We start from the raw sequence: 26,383 nt of genomic DNA, 5'->3' as shown, positions 1-26,383 counted from the left end.
CATCAGACCTGTTACCGATGATTTTCAGTCTAGTTCTTGGGTAATTTGGCATACCTCAGCCTTTTCTCCCCATCTCCCTGGGGGAATGGGTTCTCAACAGCCACCCTTACACTGAGACCATTTCTAATGAGGCTTTAGTCAACAGTAGATGGATCAACTGAAGGACCTGGCGTGTCTCTCAGGACCTGTGTCATGTGTTTTCTGGATTTTTTCCTATTTCTTAAGGACATGACTTTTAGATACTGTTCATCTGCTGTAGATCATTTTTAAGGCCTGCCACATCTTCTTTTGTTCTCCAGTTGTCCACTTTTTTAAGTCCACACTGTACATTATGCTACAATATGGCAGCGTTTCAGCTAATAGCTCTTCGGGAATCAACTTGATTGTGCAAAAAATACTATTGTATGTCTGTCAAACTGTGTTATCTTTGGGAGTTTCATGGATTCAATCAGCTAAAGAAATGGAAACAAATTATGTGTTCTTACAACAGACTAGTAACAAAGATACAATTTGAAATTGGCTCTTTGCTAAGTTTTCTGTTATGTGTAAAAACAACACTGGTTCATCCTGTAAGTTAAGAGCCTTTTTTATGTTTCAGTGATTCATAGGTCAGTGTTAAGAGGGTCAATAAGCATTCCATTTAAGTAATTGTTTTATTGGTGCTGAAGTACTACAGTATTTTATACCCGTCAGACTGTGCTATCTTTGGCATTTGTTGTCGATTCAGCTAAGGAAAGGGACAAATTATATCTTTTGGGACAGGTTGCTAAAGTGCCCAAAGGTACAGTTTAAATGTTGTTCTTTGTTAATATTTTTGTTATCTGTAGAGAAAACATTGGTTCATCCCTGTATGTTAGGGGCCTTTTGTAATACTTTAATTATTCATAGGTCAGTGTTAGGCTTAACACACCGAAAACATTCCTCTGAAAATGTTCGGGTACAAGGAGTGGACTGAACATGAGCGGAAAAGCATTTTTCGACCTGAAGAAGTGTTGCTCAAGATCACTTAAAAGAATTGTAAGTCTGGTTCCTTGGAAGCAAAATACAAAGAGAAAAAGAGGAGCTCATTTCTGTATATTCTCACAGTACTGTATATTTTATGTAAATACACCTTTGTGTATTAAAGTAGTGAATTTGTCTTCTTATGCACATGTTCCTTTGATATTTTACAGAAAGAAGTGTTGCAAGGGCTTTAAGTTTGTTCTGGGCCAGTGCATTCCTGAAGGTATGAAACTGGATATCTCTCCTGTGCTTCTCTGATTATTTTGGGAATTCTTCCCAAACCCATCCAGTCTTTAGTCTTATAATATGTAATAATAAAAACTTAATGGTAGATGGATCTGAGATGCTCAGTTTCTGTTTTCTTGCTCATACTGACAAAGCGCTTCATTTATGTCCAGACTATGACGTATGCGCCGGCGCCCCCTGTGAGCAGCAGTGTACCGATCATTTCGGCAGAGTGGTGTGTACCTGTTACCCCGGCTATCGCTATGACCGTGAGCGTCACAGAAGGCGAGAGAAGCCCTATTGTCTGGGTGGGTACACCACATACATATTAATCAGTGTCATCTTTTAAAATAATGTTTGATTATTTGATCTTAACGGTCATTTAAAAGAAGCCTGTGCTCCTTTTGTACAAAGACAAAATACCTTACGATGAATATTTTTTATATATATTTCTTTAAATTATCATGAGGTTGTGCTTGTCAGTAAAACCTAAGTGACCCGAAGTGACACTTTGTCTTTCTTTTATCTCCCTCTTGTCACCACATGATGCAGACATCAATGAATGCGCAGACAAAAACATGACTGCATGCTCTCAGATCTGCATTAACTCTGTGGGGAGCTACAGGTGTGAGTGTGAGAAAGGCTACTTCCTGGAAGAAGATGGGAAAACATGCACCAAGGGGGAGAGAGGTGAGATTGACATTTTCTCTTCAGCCAAGGTCACCTCACAGTCAGACGTGCCCTTGAATAAAGAGACTGACATTTTGTCTTTATTCAAGGGCACCTCTGACTGTGACGTGAAGCTGACAGCTTGTTATTGGTGTATGTGAGCGAGAGAGGGAGGCGGAGGAAGAGGAGGGGTACTGCAAAACACAGACACCTGGGAGTCATTAGACATCTTCGACCCTTGTGCATGTCAGAATGGTTCTGTCTCCTCAACGTGCTGCTGCCCCTTTGACTCCTGATCTTTCCTGATTTGCTGGGTGTATTTGAAGAAAGCTCAAATGTTCTAGGCGATAAAAAAACATTTTTTTCTTATTTTGCCTCAGATTCAGTTGCAATGAAGCAGTAAAGTGCTAAAGATTTGTTACTTCCTCCCTTGTGTTCATCTTCCATTGCATACTATAGTTCAGCAAAAAGCTGGAGAATGAGAAACTGCGGTACACATCATGCTGCCACTTTATGTCCCGCTGTTTTGTAATATAGTGGGGGAAAATAATATCCAGACAGTTTCACCATTCAACCACAGGCTCGAGACCAAACTAGAAGAGCTACAGTGTGCTTTTTATGGGCTTTGTTTCCATAGGAATGTGAGGTATGTGCAAGTTTATTGATTAGATATTATCGTTTTATGTATTGCATATGAGAGCATGAGGGTGGGAATGGATGTCTGTATCTGTGTGTGCCTGTATGTCTGTGTCTATATGTCAGGTTGGGTATCAGACGCCACCTCTCTAGGGACATCCCAGGTCCTCCAAGGTATGGAGGCCTATCTCTCCCCACCACTCCCCCTGCCAGTGGCAGACGCCCTCAAACATCGGTGCGTTGGTGGTTCTTTGTGTCCGGGGGTGGGCGTCCAGGTACACACCGGCTCACTCCTGGTGGCTGCTTGTCGGGGCTTGGAGCCTGGGGCTCACTCGGGCCACTTCGGGGGTGGGGTGCCCCCGGCCTCTAGGCACTGCAAACCCCCCTGGCTTCTGCTCCGCGGCTGCTGAGTGACCCCTCATCTGGGGTTCTCCTCAGCTCTTTCTGGGATATCGTGCAGCTGCCCCTCTGTTGGTCTTCCTTGGTCTCTTGTGCTCTGAGGGCCTCTGGATGTCTGGAGTCTTGATCTCCTCCATACCTGCTTCATGCCCTGGAGGACGGGGCTGTGGCCCCCCCACACCCTCTAACAGATCTTTACATGAAGGAACCTTTTTATACAAGCGCGTCCATGCTCACAGGTGTACACACGGGAGCTCACACACACAAACTACACCCTTTTTGGCTCCTACCTCAAAGCACACTGTGCACTGTCGATCTTACGTGCTGCACAATAATGTTTAATATTTAGTATTTACTGTTATATTCACATACACTCAACAAAAATATAAACGCAACACCTTTGTTACTGCTCCCATTCCCCATGGGATGGACGTAGAGACCTAAAATTCATTCCAGATACACAATATAACCATCCCTCCCAAACAGTGGTCACAAATCAGTCCAAATGTGTGGTAGTGGGCACATCTGCTATATTGAGATAATCCATCCCACCTCACAGGTGTGCCACATCAGGATGCTGATCTGACATCATGAGTAGTGCACAGGTGTACCTCAGACTGCCCACAACAAAAGGCCACCCTGGAATGTGCAGTTTTGTCTCACAGCAAAATGCCACAGATGCCACAAGCAATGAGGGAGCGTGCAATTGGCATGCTGACAGCAGGAATGTCAACCAGATCTGTCGCCCGTGCATTGAATGTTCATTTCTCAACCATAAGCCGTCTCCACAGGCGTTTCAGAGAATATGGCAGCACATCCAACCGGCCTCACAACCGCAGACCTCGTGTAACCACACCAGCCCAGGACCTCCACATCCAGCAGGTTCACCTCCAAGATCGTCTGAGACCAGCCACCCAGACAGCTGCTGGAACAATTGGTTTGCACAACCAAACAATTTCTGCACAAACTGTCAGAAACCATCTCAGGGACGCTCAACTGCATGCCCGCCGTCCTCATCGGGGTCTTGACCTGACTCCAGCTCGTCGCCGTAACAGACTTGTGTGGGCAAATGCTCACATTCGATGGCGTCTGGCACGTTGGAGAGGTGTGCGCTTCACGGATGAATCATGGTTCACATTGTTCAGGGCAGATGGCAGCTGAGAATGTCCCAGTTCTTGCATGGCCAGCATACTCACCGGACATGTCACCCATTGAGCATGTTCGGGATGTGCTTGACCGGCGTATACGACAGCGTGTACCAGTTCCCACGAATATCCAACAACCTCGCACAGCCATTGAAGTGGAGTGGACCAACATTCCACAGGCCACAATTGACAATCTGATAGACTCCGTGCGACGATGTGTTGCACTGCATGAGGCAAATGGTGGTCACACCAGATACTGACCGGTTCTGGGTCCCCAGACCCCCAATAGCGCAAAAAACTGCACATTCCAGGGTGGCCTTTTGTTGTGGGCAGTCTGAGGTACACCTGTGCACTACTCATGATGTCAGATCAGCATCCTGATGTGGCACACCTGTGAGGTGGGATGGATTATCTCAATATAGCAGATGTGCCCACTACCACACATTTGGACTGATTTGTGACCACTGTTTGGGAGGGATGGTTATATTGTGTATCTGGAATGAATTTTAGGTCTCTACGTCCATCCCATGGGGAATGGGAGCAGTAACAAAGGTGTTGCGTTTATATTTTTGTTGAGTGTAGATCATCATGATGTTGTTTATTATGTTGCTCTTTTTTTTCTTCTGCTTGTTTTCTTTTTTCTTTCTCAACAGGTGATCCAGGGGTCCGTTCTTCGTACCTCGCTTACTACATCCAAGATCAAATCATCGCGCTAACTTTGAGCTCGCTATTCCGGTTCTTCGAACACACCTGTTGTTGACGATTAGTATAGCTGGATGAAGTAATGTGAGATCACTGGGTGGCTTAACAGGGGCTATGCATCGATAGTAGAAACATTGATCGGCAACCCTCTGATTGGTCGGCGAAAATGTCGAAGGAGCGCGCTCAGTATTTTTTGGCAGCAGAGCAAGAACTCTTGAGTGAGGGATTTCAGGAGTTTCAGAGTTTAATTAAAACGCAAGGGAACACTGCAAAGGCTGCAAAAGCAAGGAGAGAGGGCTGGCAGAAAGTTGCTGACAAATTAAACTCGTAAGTAATTTAATAATAATAATGGAGTGGATTGATATAGCGCTTTTCAAGGCACCCAAAGTGCTTTACAATGCCACTATTCATTCACTCTCACATTCACACACTGGTGGAGGCAGCTACGGTTGTAGCCACAGCTGCCCTGGGGCAGACTGACAGAAGCCAGGCTGCCATATCGCGCCATCGGCCCCTCTGGCCAACACCAGTAGGCGGTAGGGTAAATTTATTATATTATATTATATTATATTATATTATATCATATTATATTATATTACATTATATCCTCTTTCACATTAGAGCCACAACAGGACCCACTAGAACATAAGATAAGATAAGATAACCTTTATTAGTCCCACACGTGGGAAATTTGTTTTGTCACAGCAGGAAGTGGACAGTGCAAAAGTTATGAGGCAAAAATTAGAATACAATAAGAATAAATACAGTACACAACTGTACAGAATAGAATAAAATAAAATAAATATACAATAAGATAAAAATAGAATACAAATACAAATACTATATACAACTGAGTAAAAATACAACGATGACAGAAAGGATTATTGCACTTAGTATTATTGCATATGTATGGATGTGTGTGCTTGATCAGTGGGAACAAGTAAAAGTGAAATATAAGAATATTCTACAGAATGGTAATATTTATCACTTATATTGCTTTTAGTCTCTTGAAAAGAGACCCTGAAATAATCTGTTTGTTTATAACAGCAACCAAGAAAAGGGCAGAGCATAAAAAGACAGGTGGTGGTCCTGCACCCCCTCGTCAACAAGTTGGTTAAGTGAATAATACCCTCACGGGAAAATCGATATCTCTCTATGAGCACACTGTCGCGCTGAGCTAAAGGATCCTGTCTATCCCGCAATATACGCTGAATTCTGAAAACTCTCCTTATCAATCTTGCACCTTCCGCAATGGGTGGCTCGCGTAAACGGACAGGATATGACTGCGACAGACTTCCCAAATCCACCTTCGCTTTTATAGCCGTGGTCTCCCATCTTGATTACACGAAGTAATTTCCAATTACTACTCTAAAATATGAATTACATCTGTAATAATCACATACATGTAATAGAATGTTAATAGTACATTTCCCTTTTTTAGGAAATGACCTGTATGTATCTGTGTGAAATCAATAAAAGGATCAAGTGCTGCATTATCTTTAGTTACATTGATAATATTTATTTATGGTAAAACAGTGGTGAAATATCGCTGTTGCTTTCATATAAATGAAGCGGACATACCTGAGTGGTCGCGATCTAATCCTGTTTACATAAAGTAAGCCTGCTCCCGAGCAGGTTTACGCTTACGGATCTGTTGCTATGACAGCAAGTCCCGGATGGGCTTCGGAGAACCGAACGATCCAAGATCACGCGAAATCGTCAACAATCAAATCCAGCTAACTTACTTAGCGAGGTACGAAGAACGGACCCGAGGTGATTGATATATGTATTTTTTGTCTGCTTATTTTGTTGGTTTTTGTTGTTTGCCCTTTATCACATTTCCTTTTCCCCACTGTTTTTCTTTCCCTCTTTCTTTCTCCCCTTTCTTTTCCCCAGTCAAATCTGTCCCGTATTCAGCAAGTGAAAATAAAATAAAATAAAATAAACAATAAAAAAAAAGGTGAATCAAATAGACCATTACGGCAAGGCTGGGATGGTCCATTTGGTAAAGTAAATCCGTTGGGCCTTTAGACAATAATTCTGATGGCAAAAGAGCCAAACGGGACAGGCAAAAAAAAGAAAAAGATATTATCATTTAAATCTGGACGAACGAGCAAAAAGCTGAAAAAGTGGAAAGGAAAGTAAGAAAAAAAGACATGTAGTTATTTTCAGTTGTAACAATATGTTATTAAATCACATTGTTAACTCTGAACTCATTTTAATTCTGCACTTTCCAGCGACTGACTCATTTTTTACAGCCCCCTGCCAACTTTAGTTCAGTAAATCACCCACAATGGTTAATGTACCTTTTCGCTAGTGGATTTGCTTTTCCCCAGTTATTAAAAAAGAGAGTGTTTGCGAGAACAAAACTGCTCAATCTTATATTCATCACACAAAGAAAGCAGTCACTATCCGGTTGTACAAATCAGATCAGAATAAAGTCAGAACTGGTTCATGAATAGTTTCCTCATTTCAGGTTTTAATACCTGTTTCTGAAAAGACTAAAGCACAAACAGAACTATAAGACTAAATAACTGTTTTGCTGCTTTTGCCTTCAGAACATAAGCCACTCATCCCTCACTCTGCTCACACAGCTTATCAGAAACCCATCGAACAGTTACGAAGGCAGCACTGCTGAACATAACAACACTATTTAAATTATTAGACTGTTTTGGCGACAGATTTAATGTAACCTGACAGTAATAACAATTGTGGTTTCCCTTTATGTGGTCAATTTAACACAGCTCTGAATCATACGCTTTAGGTTAACTTTCCCAAAGCATAGCTTTTGGTTTACACTTTATGACAAGCAAGTGAAAGATACGTGGTTCGGTCCCAGGAAGAGACACAATTCCCTTTGGGGGCTACGTCAAGAAGAGAATCCAACATAAATATCTGCCAAATCAAAAATGTGGAGCTTCCCACTGTGGTGATCCTTGTTGAATAAGGGAGCAGCCAGATGTAGCTTCTTCAGTAAAGTCTGTTTTCCGGACAGTTTTCTAAGAAAAGCATTATGTTAACATAAACATTTTCCCATTTCCCAGCAGTACATCTCTTTGAGAAGTCTGATAATGTCATGAATACTGGAACCTGCTCAGCCACGTGTGATGATTTCTACCAAATTAAGATGTCTGTCCTACAGCTTAAACAGAAGGTAAAAAAGTGTGCATTGGATTGGTCCATTTCACCCACAAACTCAACAGAAATATCACAAATCTTGCAAACTGAGCTACACATGTGCATGACAGCAGTATGTTAGTTTTCATTGTGGAACTCAAAAAACTGTTTTTGTTTAATAAAATAAACATAAAAATGTAGATGTTCTTTAAAGTTTCAGAAAAAAGTAAGTAAAGATTTCATTTATTCATATCATGGAAAGGTTAGGAACCCTCAGTTTGAACACCTGTACCCAAGGTCACAGGCTAAAGTCTTGTATAATTTTTACTGATCAGCAGGTGAACCACAACCTTTCAGTGTGTGTGTGTGTGTGTGTGTGTGTGTGTGTGTGTGTGTGTGTGTGTGTGTGCGCGCGCGCGCGCGCCAGCATGGACAGATGCTTCTGCGTCTTGCATGAATTCTGATTTGTCAGCCCTGGCAGCATGGTGAGGTCTTTAAGGTATTACCCCCAGGGGTCACCAGCTCCACATGATGTTCTACTCAGATCAAAGATAACTTTTTCCTCAAGGATGCTACTTAGTATACAGGAGCAGGAAAGCTCCTGGTCATGCTGAATAATGCAGAGGGGTTGCCTGGCCTTCCATCTGGCTGGGTTACTGCTTATACTGTGGTGCAGATAGATGATCAACTTTAATCTTTGGCAGAGAATAAAATTTTAGCTTAATTTTAGTTTATGTTGGCCCTCCAGGGTGAAAGTTTCATTTCCTGTTTGACATTGCAGGCTTTTATGAGTCATTGTATGTAAAACTGTTTTTAAAACTAAATGCATAATTGTACAGTCAGATATTTGTATGTTTTATATACACTGTCCACTTCCTGCTGTGACAAAACAAATTTCCCACGTGTGGGACTAATAAAGGTTATCTTATCCTATCTTATCTTATCTTATAACTTCCAAATCAGCTTAAAAAAGGGCTTAATTAATTCAGCAATTTTTAGTTAACTTTCCATGGCATTTACAGTGTTATTCAACCATTTCTTCTTTTTCTTTCGTAACTCCTCTAAGATGGCTTTGCTGTCAAACAGTGCTGGCATCCCTGAGCAGATGACGAGTGAAAAACTCCTATCACCTATGTCTTTACCAGGGCCTCCAGGTTCCCCTGGACTCCCAGGTAAGACACAGCCTCAGTTTCTACGGGAGAACACCAGCCTCTATGAAGAAGTCATGACGTTAAGCAAAATGTTGGAAGTACTGATAGGCTAGATGCATTTAGGCACACCTTACATGAAAATATTACTGACAGCACTTATGCTATTAGTAGGTTTAAGCCCACACTGGGGTAATGCACTTTTTACAGCATGGTAAAAATGCATTAATCAATAATAATCAATAAAATACAAGAGTATTTAGTTTTCACAATTCAAAGCATTGGACAACTTTTAATTTTGACCTGTTAATAGAGAATTAATATTTGTACCATATTTAACTGCAAACTATAGGTAACCTCAAATTGTAAACCTCTGAAAAGCTAAAATCCAAACTTCAGGGTGTTTTTGTGGTCATCCCTCTTTTAAACAATGTTAGCACACAGTGCAGGTTTTCCTCATATAATATAGGCATTATTGGCATCATCTTAACATTGAAATCTCTCTAGTACAGCTAAGAAGCATCTATTATGCAGAGTCTGTGTGTGTAATCTCTTCAGTTGTTTCCTACCCACTCATATCAGTGTGTAATACTTCAGGAGATCCAGGACCAGAAGGCCCTCCAGGAATTTCAGGACAGACGGGGCCCCCTGGACCACCTGGCCCCAGAGGCTTAATGGGACCCATTGGACCAACACCCGACCTGTACCACATCAAACGAGGCCCTCGGGGACCTGTGGTCAGTTATTAAATCCCTGTTTTACAATTAAAAATTTACGCAGAATTTAACAAGAAAAACTAACGTTCGTCTTGGATGAAACAAACAGCCTCACAGCATTTTATATCCAATTTGTCTTTGTTACGTCCCCCCCCCCCCCACCACGGCGTAGGGTATAATTCTGAATAATCAGTGACCAACGCATAAGCCGCTGGTTGTGATTATACAACTTGGAGAGGAAAACTAAAGGGTTGTGATCTGTGAATACTTGGACTGACCTCTGACCTGACTCTGTATAGACTTCAGAATGTTGCAAGGCCCACAACAAAGCAAGGGTCTCCTTTTCAATGGTAGAATACCTGAGCTGGTGTTTGTCAAACTTCCGAGAGAAGTAACTTACAGGATGGTCAATGCCCTGGGTATCCTCCTGGAGAAGCACCGCTCCCGCCCCAACTGCGCTGGCATCTATTTCCAGTTTGAATGGTAAAGAGAAGTTAGGAGCAGACAAAACAGGGGTGCAACAAAGTAAGCCCTTAAGGCTTTCGAAAGCCTGCTGGCAACTCTCAGACCAAATAAACGGCTTTGAGGGGCTGGTTAAGTCAGTGAGGGGGGCAGCAACAGAAGAGAAATTCTTACAAAATCGTCGGTAATATCCTGTCATCCCAAGGAACCGCCGCAGTTCTCTCCTGGTGGTTGGTTGGGGGAACTCTCTAATCGCAGTGACTTTGGCATCTGCAGGGCGCACTTTTCCTAGACCAACTTGCTGGCCAAGGTAGAGGACACTGCCTCTGGCAAAATCACATTTGGCAAGGTTCAAAGTGAGAGATGCATTTTCTAGGCTAATGAAGACTTCTTTCAATGTAGCCATGTGGGTTGACCAGTCACTGCTATACACAACGATGTCATCCAAGTAGGCTCTGCAGTTGGGGATGTTTCCCAACACTTTATTAACCAGTCTCTGAAATGTTGCAGGGGCATTGCACATGCCAAAAGGCATAACCGTATACTGCAGAAAGTGGTCAGGAGTGACAAAAGCTGAAATGTCAGATGCTTGCTGTGTCAAAGGCACTTGCCAATACCCTTTTAACATATCGAGTTTAGTGATGTATTTTGCAGGCCCGATTTCATCAATGCAGTCATCGATAAGAGGTAAGGGATGTGCATCCGGTACAGTGACAGAGTTCACCTTTCGGAAGTCGGTACAGAATCTTGGGCTTCCATCTTTTTTTGTGTCTAAGAGACATGGTGAACTCCAAGAGCTGGAGCTTGGCACTGCAAATCCATTCTGAAGAAGATACTCAACTTCCTGTTTTATGATCTCCCTCTTTGCAGGACTAACCCGATAAGCGCGCTGTTTGATTGGTGTAGGGTTAGTCAGCACCACATCATGTTTTATGACAGAGGTTTGAGACGGGATATCACTGAACAGAGATGGGAATCCCGATATGAGTGTTATAATATCATTACTCTGTTCAGCAGGAAGGTGGGACAGGTATTGTGTTAGGGTCGACAATATCACAGAATTACCTAGTCGAGCACTTTGAGGCTCAGCACCCCGTAACACCAACCCATCTTCATCTGGAGTAATCTCCACCTTGGTCACCGAAGCCATCAGAAATGTAGCCACAGATGGCACAGCTGAAGGTTCACGAGAGTTGTACAGCTTCATCATGTTGACATGACACACCCGAGTGGGACGTCTGCGATCTGGGGTCTGAATAATGTAGTTAGTCTTGCTGAGTTTTCTCTCTACAACATAAGGACCAGAGAACCTAACGGAGAGAGAGGAGCTGGGCACCGGAAGGAGAAGGAGCACTCTGTCACCTGGCAGAAATGAACGGTCAACAGCCCGCTGATCAAAGTGTCTCTTCATTTTCGCTTGTGACGTGGCTAATACCTTCCTGGTTAAGGAATAAGCCCTCTTCAACCTGTCATTCAGTGTCTTGACGTACTCTGGAAGGCTTTTGGCGTTGTCAACCGGTGTAGCTAGCCTTTCTTTAAAAACCTTCAAAGGACCCCTCATCTCACGCCCAAACACAAGTTCACTGGGACTAAATCCCAGAGATTCTTGGGTTGCTTCCCGACAGGCAAATAAAACAAGTGGAACACTTTCATCCCAGTCCCGTTGGGAACTATAACAGTGTTTCCTTAACATAGACTTCAAAGTCTGATGAAACCTCTCTAGTGCCCCCTGACTTTCAGGATGGTAAGAACTCGAGGTTATGTGTTCAATGCCTAATGTTTTCAGGGCTTGGGCAAACACTCTAGACTTAAAGTTAGTGCCTTGGTCTGTTTGCACAACCTTAGGCAGACCAAAGGTTGAAAAGAATCTCAACAGTGCTTTGACAACAATCTGAGCTGTTATTCTCCGTAGTGGGATTGCCTCGGGAAACCTGGTTGAAACGCACATGACAGTCAAAAGAAACTGGTTTCCAGTTTTAGCTTTAGGTAGAGGCCCCACACAGTCAACAATCACTTTTTGAAATGGCTCCTCTACTACTGGGATAGGACAGAGAGGAGCTGGGGGGATTACTTGGTTTGGCTTGCCGGTCATTTGGCATACATGGCAAGTACGGCAGTATTGAACAACATCAGATTTCAGTCCGGGCCAGAAGAAATGTTTCAGAATTCTGGTGTATGTTTTATTAACCCCCAAATGTCCTGACCATGGATGGTCATGTGCTAAGGACAGTACCTGGGTACGATAAGCAGTAGGTACAACCACTTGATAAACTGCAGACCAGTCTGCGTCTTCCGAGACCTCACTTGTCCATCTGCGCATCAGAAGACCTTCGTCAGAGAAGTAAGCCAGCTTTTTCCTTTTGGCATCCTGTTGACTGAGAGTGGAGGAATGACACTTGGACAGGGTTACATCATTTTTCTGTGCAATAATGAACTCCTCTCGGGAGACTGGCAAATCCAGAACTGGTTGTGTTTTGTCAGCAGGTGGAACTGTGGCCTGAACCTTAGATCCAGAGGTAAAGTTAATCACGTCACCAACGGGATCTGACCTCATGAAGGAATCGGCCAAGTCAGGACCATACTTTTTTGTCTGGGCCCTCGTAACTACACAAGCTGGAAAAATGGCAGGCTGGTCTTGGGCTGGGTCAGAATCCCGGCTCAGCTCGGGTCTGTCTAACACCTCAGGAATGGGTGTGACCTTACCTCCAGCAAGGTCATTACCTAGGATGAAGTCAATGCCTGGTATGGGCAACGCAGAACGAATAGCCACTTTAACAACTCCGCTGACTAATGTTGACTGAATGTGAATAGTGTGCAAAGGGGCAGATACAAATCCGAGTTCTACTCCCTGGAGAATAACACTGGACTGGCAAAACGACGACTCAGAAAACGGTAAGACGTTTTCTCTAATGATGGACTGAGAGGCCCCTGTATCTCTCAGTATTTTTACTGGTTGTTGATCTTTTGGATTCCCAGTCAGCGAAACCACTCCCTCTAGAATGAATGGTTTGAAACAGGGGTCAGGGTGGTTAGTGTTCGGTTGAAATGCCCTCCCATTCTCTGTGGCTTTAATCAGTCCCACCCCTTTTGGTTGTGAGGATAGTTGCTGTTTACGCTTTAATGCCTGACATTCTGCAATGAGATGACCCCTCTTGTGGCAATAAAAGCATTCACGCTCACCGTGGGGAGGCGAGGGCACCCTCACTGGCCTCGCAGCAGAGCAACTAGACTCAAGCCGTGGTGAGCGCAAGGTTGTGGGCCTATCTGGATGGGAAACAGGGGTAAAAACATTCTTATGAGTTAACACAAACTCATCGGGCAACACAGCTGCTTTGGACATTGACGTCACCTTCTGTTCATTTAAGAACATTATGAGCCTCTCAGGTAATGAATTTTTAAAATCCTCCAGTAACATTAACTCACGCAGCGACTCATACTCATCCCCAACTCAGTTAGCAGCGCACCATTTATCAAAAAGAGCCCCTTTTTCATGTGCAAACTCCACATATGTTTGACTGCTGGACTTCTTATGGTTCCTAAATTTCTGCCTGTAGGCTTCAGGTACCAGTTCGTAGGCACGTACAATTGTTTCCTTCAACACGTCGTATTTCATGCTTTGCTCTAGCGAAAGTGAAGCTACTACCTCCTGAGCTTTGCCCACTAATTTACACTGAAGTAATATGGGCCACATGTCTCTTGGCCATTTCAGAGCAGTAGCCACCTTTTCAAAAGCGTTGAAGTACGAATCTACCTCAGTCTCACGAAAGGTAGGTACTAGGGCAATATGTTTGCTAACGTTAAAACTTTCCGGGGAGACTTTCGGGATTTCTTTAGTGGCATCTGTTTTCTGTCCTGATGACACCCACTGTCACGGTCCGGGGCAGCGGCCGTGTGAAGAGTGGAAAGGAGGACTCAGATGCAGCACTTACTCAGATGTGAAGGTGATTTATTGACAAACCTGAACATGAAGGGAGAACAGCAGGGAGAGCACGCAGGGGATTCTCCGGGTATGAACACAGACGACGCGACAAGGAGCAGAGGAAATCACACACTATAAGTACACGAAGAGACACTGGGAAATCACACACAGGTGGGGGAAACAGCTGGACCTGATTAACCTGACAAGACAGGGGAACACTAACACCAGGGACCAACAGAGGGAGCACAAACCCAGAACCCAGTGTCTAAAATCCCAAACACAAACCATCCCAAAACAGCCATGAATAATAATGAAAGTAATAACAATAAAGAACATAAACATAAAGTCACTGAGTCATGGTCGCAGGACCATGACAGTACCCCCCCCCTCAAGGGCTGGCCCCTGACAGCCACAGAAACACACCACCAGATCCGGGCGGGCGGCAGGGGGCCCAGGACGGAGGGACCGGGCCAAGACCAAAGACGGAGGCCCCAGAGTCCCAAACAAATGTTCACAAAAAAAAAAAAAAAAAACTCACAGGGGAGCAGAGTCCAAAACACAGTTCAGGCGGCCGGCCACGAAGAAGGCCGTGGCGGCGCGTAAAGAGTTCGGGAGGCCGTCCACGAAGAAGGCCGTGACGGCGCGCAAAAAGTTCAGGGGGCCGACCGTGCGGAAGGCAACGGCGGCCACTCAGGCGAAGAGGGTCCGGGGGCCGGCCGTGCGGAAGGCAACGGCGGCCGCTCAGGCGATGGCGGTCCGGGGGCCGGCCGTGCGGAAGGCAACGGCGGCCAGTCAGGCGATGGCGGTCCGGGGGCCGGCCGTGCGGAAGGCAACGGCGGCCAGTCAGGCGACGGCACCCGGCCAGTAGCCTAGCCAGCGGTCTAGAAAACGGCCGTTTAGCTCCAGACCCAAACGAGGCTGGGCCAGGCGAGGCTGAAGGCACAGAAGCCGGGGCCGCAGCGGGCGAAGATGCTGAAGACGCTGCTGCAGGCGATGGTGCGGATGCTGAAGACGCTGGACCAGACGAAGATGCAGACACGAAGGCTGGGCCGGGCGAGGACGAAGCTGTAGCCGAAGCCGGGCCGGGCGAGGCTGAAGCAGAAGCTGAAGCCGGACCGGGCGAGGATGAAGCCGGACCGGGCGAGGATGAAGCCGGACCAGGCGAAGCTGACGCTGGAGCTGAAGCTGGGCCAGGCGAGGATGAAGCTGAAGCCGGGCCAGGCGAGGATGAAGCTGAAACCGGGCCAGGCGTGGATGAAGCTGAAACCGGGCCAGGCGTGGATGAAGCTGAAACCGGGCCAGGCGGGGATGAAGCTGGACCAGGCGAGGATGAAGCTGAAGCTGGACCAGGCGAGGATGAAGCTGAAACCGGACCAGGCGAGGATGAAGCTGAAACCGGGCCAGGCGTGGATGAAACCGGGCCAGGCGTGGATGAAGCTGGACCAGGCGAGGATGAAGCTGGACCAGGCGAGGATGAAGCTGAAGCCGGGCCAGGCGTGGATGAAGCCGGACCAGGCGTGGATGAAGCCGGACCAGGCGTGGATGAAGCCGGGCCAGGCGAGGATGAAGCCGGGCCAGGCGAGGCTGCGTCCTCAGGCTGAGGCGTGGTAGTAGCAGGTGGTAGCGCTGCAGGTGGTGGTACTGCAGGAGGCGGCGCTGCAGCCACGGGTGGAGAAGCAGCCACAGGTGGAGAAGCAGCCACAGGAGGCCGGACGGGCTCCTCGGGCCCCCCAGCCGACGTGGCAGCCGGTGTGGCATGAGGCCGGACGGGCTCCTCGGGCCCCCCAGCCGACGTGGCAGTCAGTGTGGCATGAGGCCAGACGGGCTCCTCGGGCCCCCCAGCAGGCGAAGCAGGAGGCTGGACGGGCTCCTCGGGCCCCCCAGCGAAAACAGCCGCAGAACCAGCGGGCACACACAAAACAAAACTAGGAGGCATGTGGGCCTCTGGCACACACGAAACAAAACTAGGAGGCACGTGGGCCTCTGGCGCACGTGAAACAAAACCAGTAGGCACGTGGGCCTCTGGCGCACGTGAAACAAAACCAGTAGGCACGTGGGCCTCTGGCGCACGTACGGAGGGCTGCAGCTGCGCAGAGCACTGACCCTGCTCAGGCAGTGACAGCCCGGTACAGTTCACAGCTGGCATCTTGGCCTCCAGGGGTCCAGAGTAAGCTGAGGGCAGTAACCCAGCCTCTGGGGAAGCCCCGGAGTGAGCAACAGTCTCTAATGTTGCCAGCTTTTGAGGAACAGGTCCGTAGCGAAACAGTTTGTCTCCCTGCCCAGAAACAGCGGTGGAAAAACAGTGCGAAAATTGTGGCTCAGCCATTACCGGAACTGTGGGCTGTAGCGATGCTAGCGGTGGTGGTGGCTGAGTGGCTAACTGGAGCGGCGGCAGAACGGGTAATTGAGCCCTTAGGGAGGCTAACGGTTGAGCCACAGACCTGGGAGCTTGTGGCTGGACACAGAACTGAGCCGGAGAATGGTGATAAAGTCCTGGCTCAGAAGGAACGGCAGAGAAACAGTCTCTCGGTTTTACAGAGGGTTTGTAGACGCCCACTTGCGAAGGATCCGTTACCACGAAGGTAGGTAAGCTATCTACACTGTCTCTCATCCCGCTCTGAATAGCCCCAGAAAACAGAGTCCCGGAATCTGGGGAAGCCAGAACATGTCGCTCGCTCACCGCCTCGGGCTGCTCGAAAGTAAAAGCAGACGGGGGGTGAAGTCCGAGGTCCAAAAGGAGGAACTCCCGCTCCCACGAACAAAGCGAGCCCAGAAGCCATGGGAGACCGGTCACCAGACGCTGTAGCCGCCTCTCTATAGCGCGCTGGGACGTGCCACCCGGGTTTTCCAGCCACCGGTCGATGAGCTCCTGTGTGGCATCGATGAGATTTTCCCGTAGCTCCCTGGACGGGTTAAGCGCTGCTGGGTCCATGTTGTGGTCGCGTCGTACTGTCACGGTCCGGGGCAGCGGCCGTGTGAAGAGTGGAAAGGAGGACTCAGATGCAGCACTTACTCAGATGTGAAGGTGATTTATTGACAAACCTGAACATGAAGGGAGAACAGCAGGGAGAGCACGCAGGGGATTCACCGGGTATGAACACAGACGACGCGACGAGGAGCAGAGGAAATCACACACTATAAGTACACGAAGAGACACTGGGAAATCACACACAGGTGGGGGAAACAGCTGGACCTGATTAACCTGACGAGACAGGGGAACACTAACACCAGGGACCAACAGAGGGAGCACAAACCCAGAACCCAGTGTCTAAAATCCCAAACACAAACCATCCCAAAACAGCCATGAATAATAATGAAAGTAATAACAATAAAGAACATAAACATAAAGTCACTGAGTCATGGTCGCAGGACCATGACACCCTCAGTGCTTCTACTTCAAGCTGCTTTAACCTGACTTCTTTTTCAGCTTCTATCTCCAGCCTACGGACCTCCAGCCGGAGATCATAATCTGCTTTACGCACCTTATCCTTCTCTTGTGCCTCTAGCTGTAAACGCAGTAAGCGAACCTTAAGCTTTGCATCACTGCTAGATGTTTGGGATTCTGGAGTGAAAGGCTTAAAGCGAGGCAGAGTTTGGGGAGCCGCATCCGAGTTAACTTGGGCACCCGGAGGTGTAGCAGGCAGCGCTTGCTCATCAGTTCTCTCTGGAGAAGCTGGATCAGCAGAGGCTCCAGGGGGAGCTAAAGGGTCCTGAGAAGGCACCCCAGCTGTAACAGGGCTGATTAAAATACCCAACTCGATTAATCCCTCCAACAAAGCCTGCTTAATCTCCTTCTTCACTCCATACTTTGGTACAGAAAGGTTATACTGGGCAGCAATACTCAACAGGTCGTCTTTGCGACATAAGTCAATCTTATCAACGCTAGGCTGACTAACAAAATCAAGCAGGTCAAAACTCATCTCCGGCTGATACTATGAAACGTAGACACCCTAAAATCACGGCACCCTCCTCATTAATATAGGTTGTCCACCGCATACAACGATCCCGGACGAGCCCCCATTTGTGTTACGTCCCCCCCCCCACCACGGCGGGGGCAAAGGCAGGCAGGGGACAGCAACACTGGACAACCACAATCAATGAAGGAGGAAGACCACAGAGCAGTTAGGTATCAGGCAGAATTTAATGGTTGGACAGTCAATCTTAACAACAGAGAAGAGGTGGGGGGGAGGAGGACTGGGCGGTTGATCCAAATCAAAGAAAGTAATAAAACAAAAAGAGGTCAGTAGCTTCCAGGGCCTAGCCTAACTGAAAGAAAAGTGCAAAACAAAAGGCCTACCTAGCTACTCGATAAAAGTCAGTGAAAACATACAAGGGTGGCATCAACCGCATAACCTAGTGTGACTAACAGAGTAAAATCTACAACCAATGTATAGGGTACCCCGGCTTACCTGTCCAGCCTCCCACCACACACAACATAAAGAAGCCTGTTCGCAAATGTTTGTCAAAGCAGAAGCCAGCAGCCCCAGCTGGCCAGGGAGCGGCTCATTTGTAGTGTTCCTTGGAGTGTGATTGGCCAACTGAGCCCAGACCAGCCAATAGACACCTGCCAATCAACTTCGAACTGGCCAATCAGAGGAGGCCTGACGCCTGAAAGATAAACAGAACACAAAACAGAGCACAAAAGCAAAGCCACACCCCTTGGCACGTAACAGTCTTATTCTTCATGTCAAATGGAGAATATAAAAATCAGAAAGTTTGTGTCCTGATTGTGACCTATGAATAAGTTGATGTATAGCACCACTCTTACACCAGTTACCTCTATTTATTATTATTTTTATCTTATAATTTTACTTTGTGACACATAGAAGAATGGCTGTTTTAATATGAAAAGCAATACAATCTTGAAAATCTCTTTTTTCATTTTAATGATTCACTAAATTATTATATTATCAGATAATTTAGTGTAACTGCATTGACAGGAAACCCCCCTGAGAAAGACACAAAATACATCCCGTCATGCACCCTTTTAAAGACCCTCATTCTTGCGAGGTGGATAAGGATAACACGTGGAAATGGCAGGACAACAGCTTCGGTTGCTTTCTTTGGCTTGCTGTTTTTGTGCCGTGCCAAGTCTTTCCTGCAAGTGTCAACCCTACATGTTAAAGTGTGGGACTGGAATCAAGAATGTGCAGGATGTCGCTATCAAGACATATTTTCTACTTTTTTAAAGCTCTTGTATTTATGCAATCTTCTCACTGATAAATCAGACTATCATCACCTACCATCAATCACATCACAAGCTGCTTAAAGCCAAAACAAGAGCTGTAGAGCAGTGTTTTTTAGAAGATGACCTGTTGCTTTGTGTTTGAGCGTGGATGCGTTTTTTTTTATCTTATTTATACATTTCATCAGTACACATGCTGATGATCTCCTACTGAAAGGATGTTGTCCTCTCATCGCACAACAACCTGGTTAAACTCTAGGTGCAGTTAGGTTTGGTTTGGTCACCAGGCCATGTGTGTTTGACTTCATGTCTGGATTTCAGAGGTGATGAATGCGTGACTCAGAAGGTTTTTAGTGATCTGAATATTGGCGCTACTCCCTATACAAAGATTATTATCCCACGAAAGAGATCAAAGCACTCTGTGTTGTCAGTTTGAAGTTACTCAGAAATGGCCTGGAGGCAGGAACAGAGTTAATCGTGGGTACTCTCACTTGATGTAGCATAATAAAGTAGTTTTGTATTTTGAGGGGCTTTGGGTAAACTGTTTCTGGGAATATACTGAATTCAACAAGCCGCCACAGAACAATACTTTAAAGCAGTAAATATAATTTCATACCTTTGGAGTTTGAAACAAAAGTGACTAAAATATGTTTAAAAATCAAATATATCTGAACTACTTTTTGTATTGAACAGGGGCCTCCAGGAGCACCAGGAAAAGACGGTCTAAAGGTGAGTTCAGATGCTATTTAGTCAACCAGAAATCTTCATTTTGGGGAATTTTAAAGTATAAATTTCCTCTACAAGGCAATTACTATAGACAAGAGTAGAATTGCCCATCACATTGATCCCTTAGGGAGCAGGAGGAGTCATCACCATTGACATATTGCATCCTATTTTAAAAAAGAAGTCGGTGTGGTGAGTGCAGAAAGCACCGGCTGTATAGATTTGCCAAAATCATATCAATCAAAGTAAATTTCTCAATAGCTAAATTGTTCCCCCCCTCTCCAGATTTGTTCAGGATGAAAAGCACAAGGCAGGTGCCAGAATACTTGTTAATCCTCACCTGGGTGCTGCGCGGGCACATGAGGGGATTACTTAACTGCAAGTTGCTACAAGTTTATAGGCAGTTTTCACAGTTTTGTGTACAACATGAACACAAGCTTTGGTCGATGCTTGAAACATGCGTTACATATTCTTACAGAGAGGGTCAGGATTTTGCTCACTTGGAAAGAAATTTCTCAAGTCAGACTTGAGCCCGTGACTTCAGCACAGAAATGTCATTGACCACCAATGTGAACACTATAGATACCTCTGGGCTGTTTTGGTTGTTTGGAATCACCTGGATTTATTCAGATTGGCCAGCTGGAGATGTTATTTTAAAGGGCTAACAGGAATGCTTTTCTCTGCTTTGCGTTCTTGTGAAGCCTAAGACAAAGGGTTAAAAAAAGAAGGCTCTGACAGATGGTTAAGTCTGAGATTAAGTGGGCACAATGCAGATTTCATCCTAGTTACTGTGAGATTTATTTTGTGCATTTTTCACATCTTTGCATTAAACAATATGCCTCTTGCTCTTTTTTACAATATCTATAACCAGAAGCTCTTGCTCTGCCACTTTGCTGCACCGTGTTGTAGTTGAGTTTGACAGTGGTTCGCTCTCATTTAGATGATGATGGTTTTTATATGGCAAAATAATGTATGAACATCACTTGTGACTGTGGCAGTTGTTACTAAGATTAGCCTCAAAGAAAAAGCTTTTTAAAAATAGAACAGAGCTCTCTCTCTATCTTTGATTTGGCCCTAGCCTGTGATAAGTACAGCAGGTCGGTGGTGCAGTGAGTGAGTGAGGTAAGATTTTCTTTTTTAGTTTCACTGGGGACTTGATCCTGAACCTTCAGGATGTCAGAATGAATTTAGACTGAGAGCAGCCAGGTGAAGTAGTTAAAGGAGCTAATATGCAGAAACCTTGAAACATTATGAGACTTAACAGTGCCCGTGATTGGACACCAGGGTGGTTGTGTTTATTTAAAAGAAAAATAAATCACTTACAAGAGCAAGGTATGAAAGCTTCAGAGATTCTCATGTTAAATTGGACCTTGTAACTCTGTTTGCTTGGCTTGTAGATTGAACGCATGGAAAGACTTAGGTGCATCTGCCTTATTGACACAGTACCTTGGTGTTCTTTTCAGTGCAGCTGGGATGTTTGTGCGGATAGATTGGAGGGTTATGGTAATATGTCTCTCAGAGTAACAAATCCAAACCATCTGCCAAAACACTCCCAGCCCCCTTGTGACCCTGAGCATGGCTAACAGGGTAGTCAGCTTAATGTGTATGTGCTACTGTAAATCACCAGGCTGCCATGATAATTCACAGTCAAGCTGTAAAGGATCCAGCTTACTAAAGGGGCTAATTTTACTTTTTTGCTTAGAAATGTATTTGTTATCTAAAGCTAGAAAAGAAGATTTTACACTAAACTCTATGGAGAGCCACACTTTGTATTCTCACATTTTGAGCATGAGCTTTAGGGTGACATTTAGATAGTTTATGTTTCAAACTTTACACAGAGTTGATGAAAGCTGCATTGCTCTTTTAGCAAATATATACAGTATAACAACACAGTACATGCTTCTTTGACATAATGTGCTCCCATTTATTCCTTTTTTAATCCATGAAGCAATCGTGTTTACTTTCATCCTGAACTCAGTTTTCCAGTTTGTGAAAGTTCCCGTAGCAGAATATCATGAATTCCTCTCATGCATTTTCCTTCAGTGTAATTCATCTTAGCTAAATATTTGTTTTGTTTCCTCAGGGGGACAGAGGAGCTCCTGGGCCTGTTGGACCACCAGTAAGACTAAGGCTATCTATACCAAGGCCACATTACTGTAACTCGTTACTATCAAATAGAAAAGTGTAGTTAAACTACAGCATGGCTGGGAAATTAAATGGTATCTCATGGAAAGTATTCATTATCATCATGTCCAAGCATCCAGTGGCCTTGATGCAATAAACTCTTGTGTAATAATTATATTTATATCCACAAATAAGCTAAAAATCTAAATTTCTAAATCAGTTTTTCTGTATCTCTTTGGTCAAACCCAGGGCCCTCCAGGATCCTTTGATTTCCTGCTTCTGCTGATGGCAGACATCCGAAATGACATCGCAGACCTGCAGAGCAAGGTGTACGGTCGACCTATGCACTCTCTAGAGGAGGACTTTCCCACAGTCCCTGACAGCGGGAGACAAAACCAGGACCCTTTAGATATGGGCTCGGGTGAGGACTCTAAGGAAGCGCCGCCTCGAACAGGCGCAGGGCCGAAGAGGAACAGGAAGAGGAAACCAACACGAGAGAGAACAGAGTGAACAAAATGGAATGAATGAAAAAGTACAAAAAATACATTGTCTTTGGTGTGAATATTGAAATGATCTGCCTTCTTATTTAACTTCTTAAAAAAAGAACATATTTTATGCTGTTTGATTACAGATTGTCTATTTTTGTATGATATACAAAATTTCATCTATTTTTTAACAAAAATGAGTAGACTGTACCAACGCATGCTTTTTTATTGCATATTTTCAGAAACCTACTGTTCCTTTATAGCACATTAAAGAAGTCTCTCATAAAAACAGGGGTTTTTTTCTCTTTAACTGTAAACAATCGGCATGTGTTGCATCATTTTTGTGCTTGCAGGAAGAATTAAAGCAGCAAAATATAGAATTTTACTTTTTAACCTTAGTGCATTGAGTCTCATCTATTGCATGACCCATTGTCATTTTTAAAACTTTGTTTTACCAAAAGTAATGATTCAAAGAAAGTTTGGAAATACTGCTGTAGTACCAGCTGTGATCAGAGCTGCAACTGTGGATTATCGGTAAGTTTCAAATGTCGCTGAAATGACACCGCACCTTATCTAATACAGCGTTCCTACAGTTTTTGACTTCTGTCAAGGAGGTGCCATTTTTTCTGTGTAGTTTTGAATGAATTCTCATAAAACTTTGTTCTGATGAAGACGAAATGAATACATACCAAATATTCCCTTAAAAGTGAATACTGCCCAGAGAGTGAGCTGTCTTGGTGGAGGTTTGCGCTGTCACAGTGGTTCTTGTTTTGTAATGTTTTGCTACCTGTAAGAGCTCCAAGGTGAGAACAGTTTTGTTTTTTCATAATTTATTTCTAGTTTTTACAAAAACAAAAAACAGATGCATATTTGTTATCAGAGCTTCCTTTGATATACGCAGTGACGCTGCGCGCTGAGGTGTTAGTTGGAGGGCTGCGTTAGGCACCAGAGCTGCCTTCTGGTGCCTAACCATAGCCTGTAACTTGATAATTTTAAAGTAAACTTCTTAAAACTGAATTATATCTCCTGCCATGGACACCAGACTAGAGATGGCACGATACCACTTTTTTATGTCCGATACCGATATCATAAATTTGGATATCTGCCGATACCGATATGAATCCGATATAGTGTTTTTTAATCAACAAAACTGTTTTTTTAAATATCTTGCTGCATTTTGTATAAGTTCATACTCAAGTTCAAAACAACAACTACACTAAAGCTATTCTGTTATACCTGTATGCAAAAAAAAATATTTCATAGTTCAGCAATACTGATCAATCTAATAAACTTAAACCTACACCATCCTCCCTATTCTGGTATTTTAAAGAGTACTTAGCATAAATATTAAGCAACCTAACTAATAGGGTTCCAACTCCCAGCAACAACAAAAATAAAAAAATAGGGAACCACCCCTCACGCTCCACCTCATGATGCTTAATCGACGTAATCAACCTTAATTTGATGCAGTGTGGAAAAAAAAATGCACAGAAATCAATTATTTTTCAAGAAATATTAAATAGATTCAACATCTTTCTTCAACAAAATTGCAGACTGCACAGATGGTACCTTCCCAAAGGAAAAAGTACTATAGCTTACTAGGGTATATTAGACTTAATAGTTACTATATACAGTAATTGACTTCTATTCATTTTACATCAAATTAAAACTTTGGGTGTCAGATAATTATTTATTAAAAGCTAGACATTTTAAATGAGAATAAGAAAGAAAAGTATGTCTTTGTGCCCCCTTTTCCCTGTTAATGCCCTATCGGCCCCCCTGGCTAAACTTTGCTAGATGCGCCCCTGCACAGTTACCAGCGTCAGCTACGTAGAAAAAGATCCTGGAGTAGAAAGTAATATTAAATACATTCTAACAACAGCTGATCAAGCTTAAACGTGCTGCTGTTGTTCAGCCGCTGGTTTCCTCTTTCTGGTGCAAAGTGGGCCAAAAGCAAACTAGAGACACGGACAGAAAAGCCGATCAGCTCATCGTTAAGCAGTTTCATGATTGAAGTAGCAGCAAGAAGAGGCAGTCGCTTGTTAAGCTTAACGCAGGAATGCTTTACAAACATTCAGAGATGGACTTACACACTTGCTTTACTTCTCTCGGGATAACTTTGTCGGAGATGAAATGCCGGGTTGCTAGCGAAGCTCCAAATGCTATCCAGACCACCGACAGGTCCCGCATGCCACAGCCGCTCTATCACGTGATGCATACTGCTCCGACGTGCTAACGTTCTGAGGTGAGTTACGGCGTGTTGCAAGTTTTGTGAGGTGCTTTCGTGATATTTAATGGATCGGATTACATTTTTTTATTTTTCTCCGATATCCGATCCAGTAATTTAGGTCAGTATCGGACCGATACCTATACGTAATATCGGATCGGTCCATCTCTACACCAGACTAAAGTTTCTGTGCCTACAGCTCATTTGTGGCTTGTTTAAAACTCGGAATAAAAACCACTGCGCTTGTATATCTGATCTAATAATAAACCAACCAAAGTAAAGCCTTCTCTGCAAGCAGGCAACTTTCAGAGGGCAGTGTGAATGTCAGCTGACTGAATTTCTAAAATGTTTTAATTTTTTTCTCCACCAGAGGGAGACCTTCTCAAAGCAAGAGATCCAAAGCAGTCTGATGTTTAAAAAGAAATCCTATTTTTAACCGACCTGTTGATTTGTTGGCAGAAAATTTATAAAAAACTGTTCATCCTTGATGAACATCATGAGACTAATAATCACCAAAACGAGAATTTTATTTCCTGATCTTTGTGGATTTCAATATCAATTCTGTCTGATGATCAGGCATATAGGAAACAAAAAAAGAGAAAAGAAACGTCTGACTTGACTCATCTGTGCATGTTTGTTTGTTTGTTTTATTTATTTTATGGTATTTGGTGTTTGGTTTTTTTTGCCATTATCCACAATAATCCCAGCCACATCCACACACTATGAACGATTTTGATAGCATACTCTTACATATTACCACCTAATATTACCATTATGTGGTGCCACTCACTCTCTGGTTGAGTTAACCTGATTTTATATGACATTATTATCCATTCCTTATTTAATAAAGAATAACCAGAAAAAAGGACAATACACTACTTAGTTGTGTTTTTACATCAAGCATTCCCTTATGAATCCACTAGATGGCAGTAATTTCTCAGTCCTGTACTGCGTGTACTGTTTGAGTTCAGCCCATTAAATGATGCACAGCACAGAGTGCTGACTGAACTCATTAGACTTTGGCGTGTAGTTCACAGGGATCCACACAGACGCAATCAAAACACCGTGATGAATAAAGCTGTGTGGGAATGCTCACTCAGCATGGGTAATGTGTACATGCTTGTTTATTTTGGGACTCTGTGACATTACCTTTTCTTCTCTCTCAAAGATTGACCTGCAGGCGTCAGAGTGATCATTTTGTTCCTGGAAGAACTTTTTTCCCCTCATTTAAATCATATTCACATTCGTTATCTTTTCTATTAGAAACATTTATGTCGTTCCCAAAAGACAAACGCAGATTTGTTCATTCTTTGACAACATCAAAACCGAAATCCATTCAGATAGTTGGAAGTTTTGGATTTTGGATGCCAGCCTCATTAGACACTACATCATTGTTAACACGTTGTGTATTTGTTTCACAATGAGCCCATTTTCCCACAACGTTGTATGTTATGATTTGCATTTGATTAAAGAGGGACCGATATTGAAGTGCTGGGCGA

At 44.2% G+C, this 26,383-nt stretch overlaps 1 protein-coding gene across 1 annotated transcript in view; it reads left to right on the top strand.

Annotated features, from left to right (window-relative positions):
- ccbe1 (collagen and calcium binding EGF domains 1) overlaps nucleotides 1–22,682 on the top strand; it is a 53,791-nt gene extending 31,109 nt beyond the window's left edge. Inside the window, exons 3-11 of the mRNA XM_085358354.1 lie at nucleotides 1,173–1,225; nucleotides 1,401–1,535; nucleotides 1,780–1,917; nucleotides 7,823–7,932; nucleotides 8,962–9,067; nucleotides 9,641–9,780; nucleotides 20,019–20,054; nucleotides 22,132–22,167; nucleotides 22,422–22,682. Coding sequence (XP_085214480.1) covers nucleotides 1,173–1,225; nucleotides 1,401–1,535; nucleotides 1,780–1,917; nucleotides 7,823–7,932; nucleotides 8,962–9,067; nucleotides 9,641–9,780; nucleotides 20,019–20,054; nucleotides 22,132–22,167; nucleotides 22,422–22,682 — 1,015 coding nt within the window. The remainder of the gene's footprint in view (nucleotides 1–1,172; nucleotides 1,226–1,400; nucleotides 1,536–1,779; nucleotides 1,918–7,822; nucleotides 7,933–8,961; nucleotides 9,068–9,640; nucleotides 9,781–20,018; nucleotides 20,055–22,131; nucleotides 22,168–22,421) is intronic.
- Nucleotides 22,683–26,383: the final 3,701 nt, after the last annotated feature.

This window comes from Diplotaxodon limnothrissa, linkage group LG7 (assembly GCF_057381915.1).
Source record: "Diplotaxodon limnothrissa isolate DT_005_m linkage group LG7, D_limnothrissa_male_GT1.1, whole genome shotgun sequence".
NCBI lineage: Eukaryota > Metazoa > Chordata > Actinopteri > Cichliformes > Cichlidae > Diplotaxodon > Diplotaxodon limnothrissa.
This window is presented reverse-complemented; position numbering and strand designations above follow the sequence as displayed.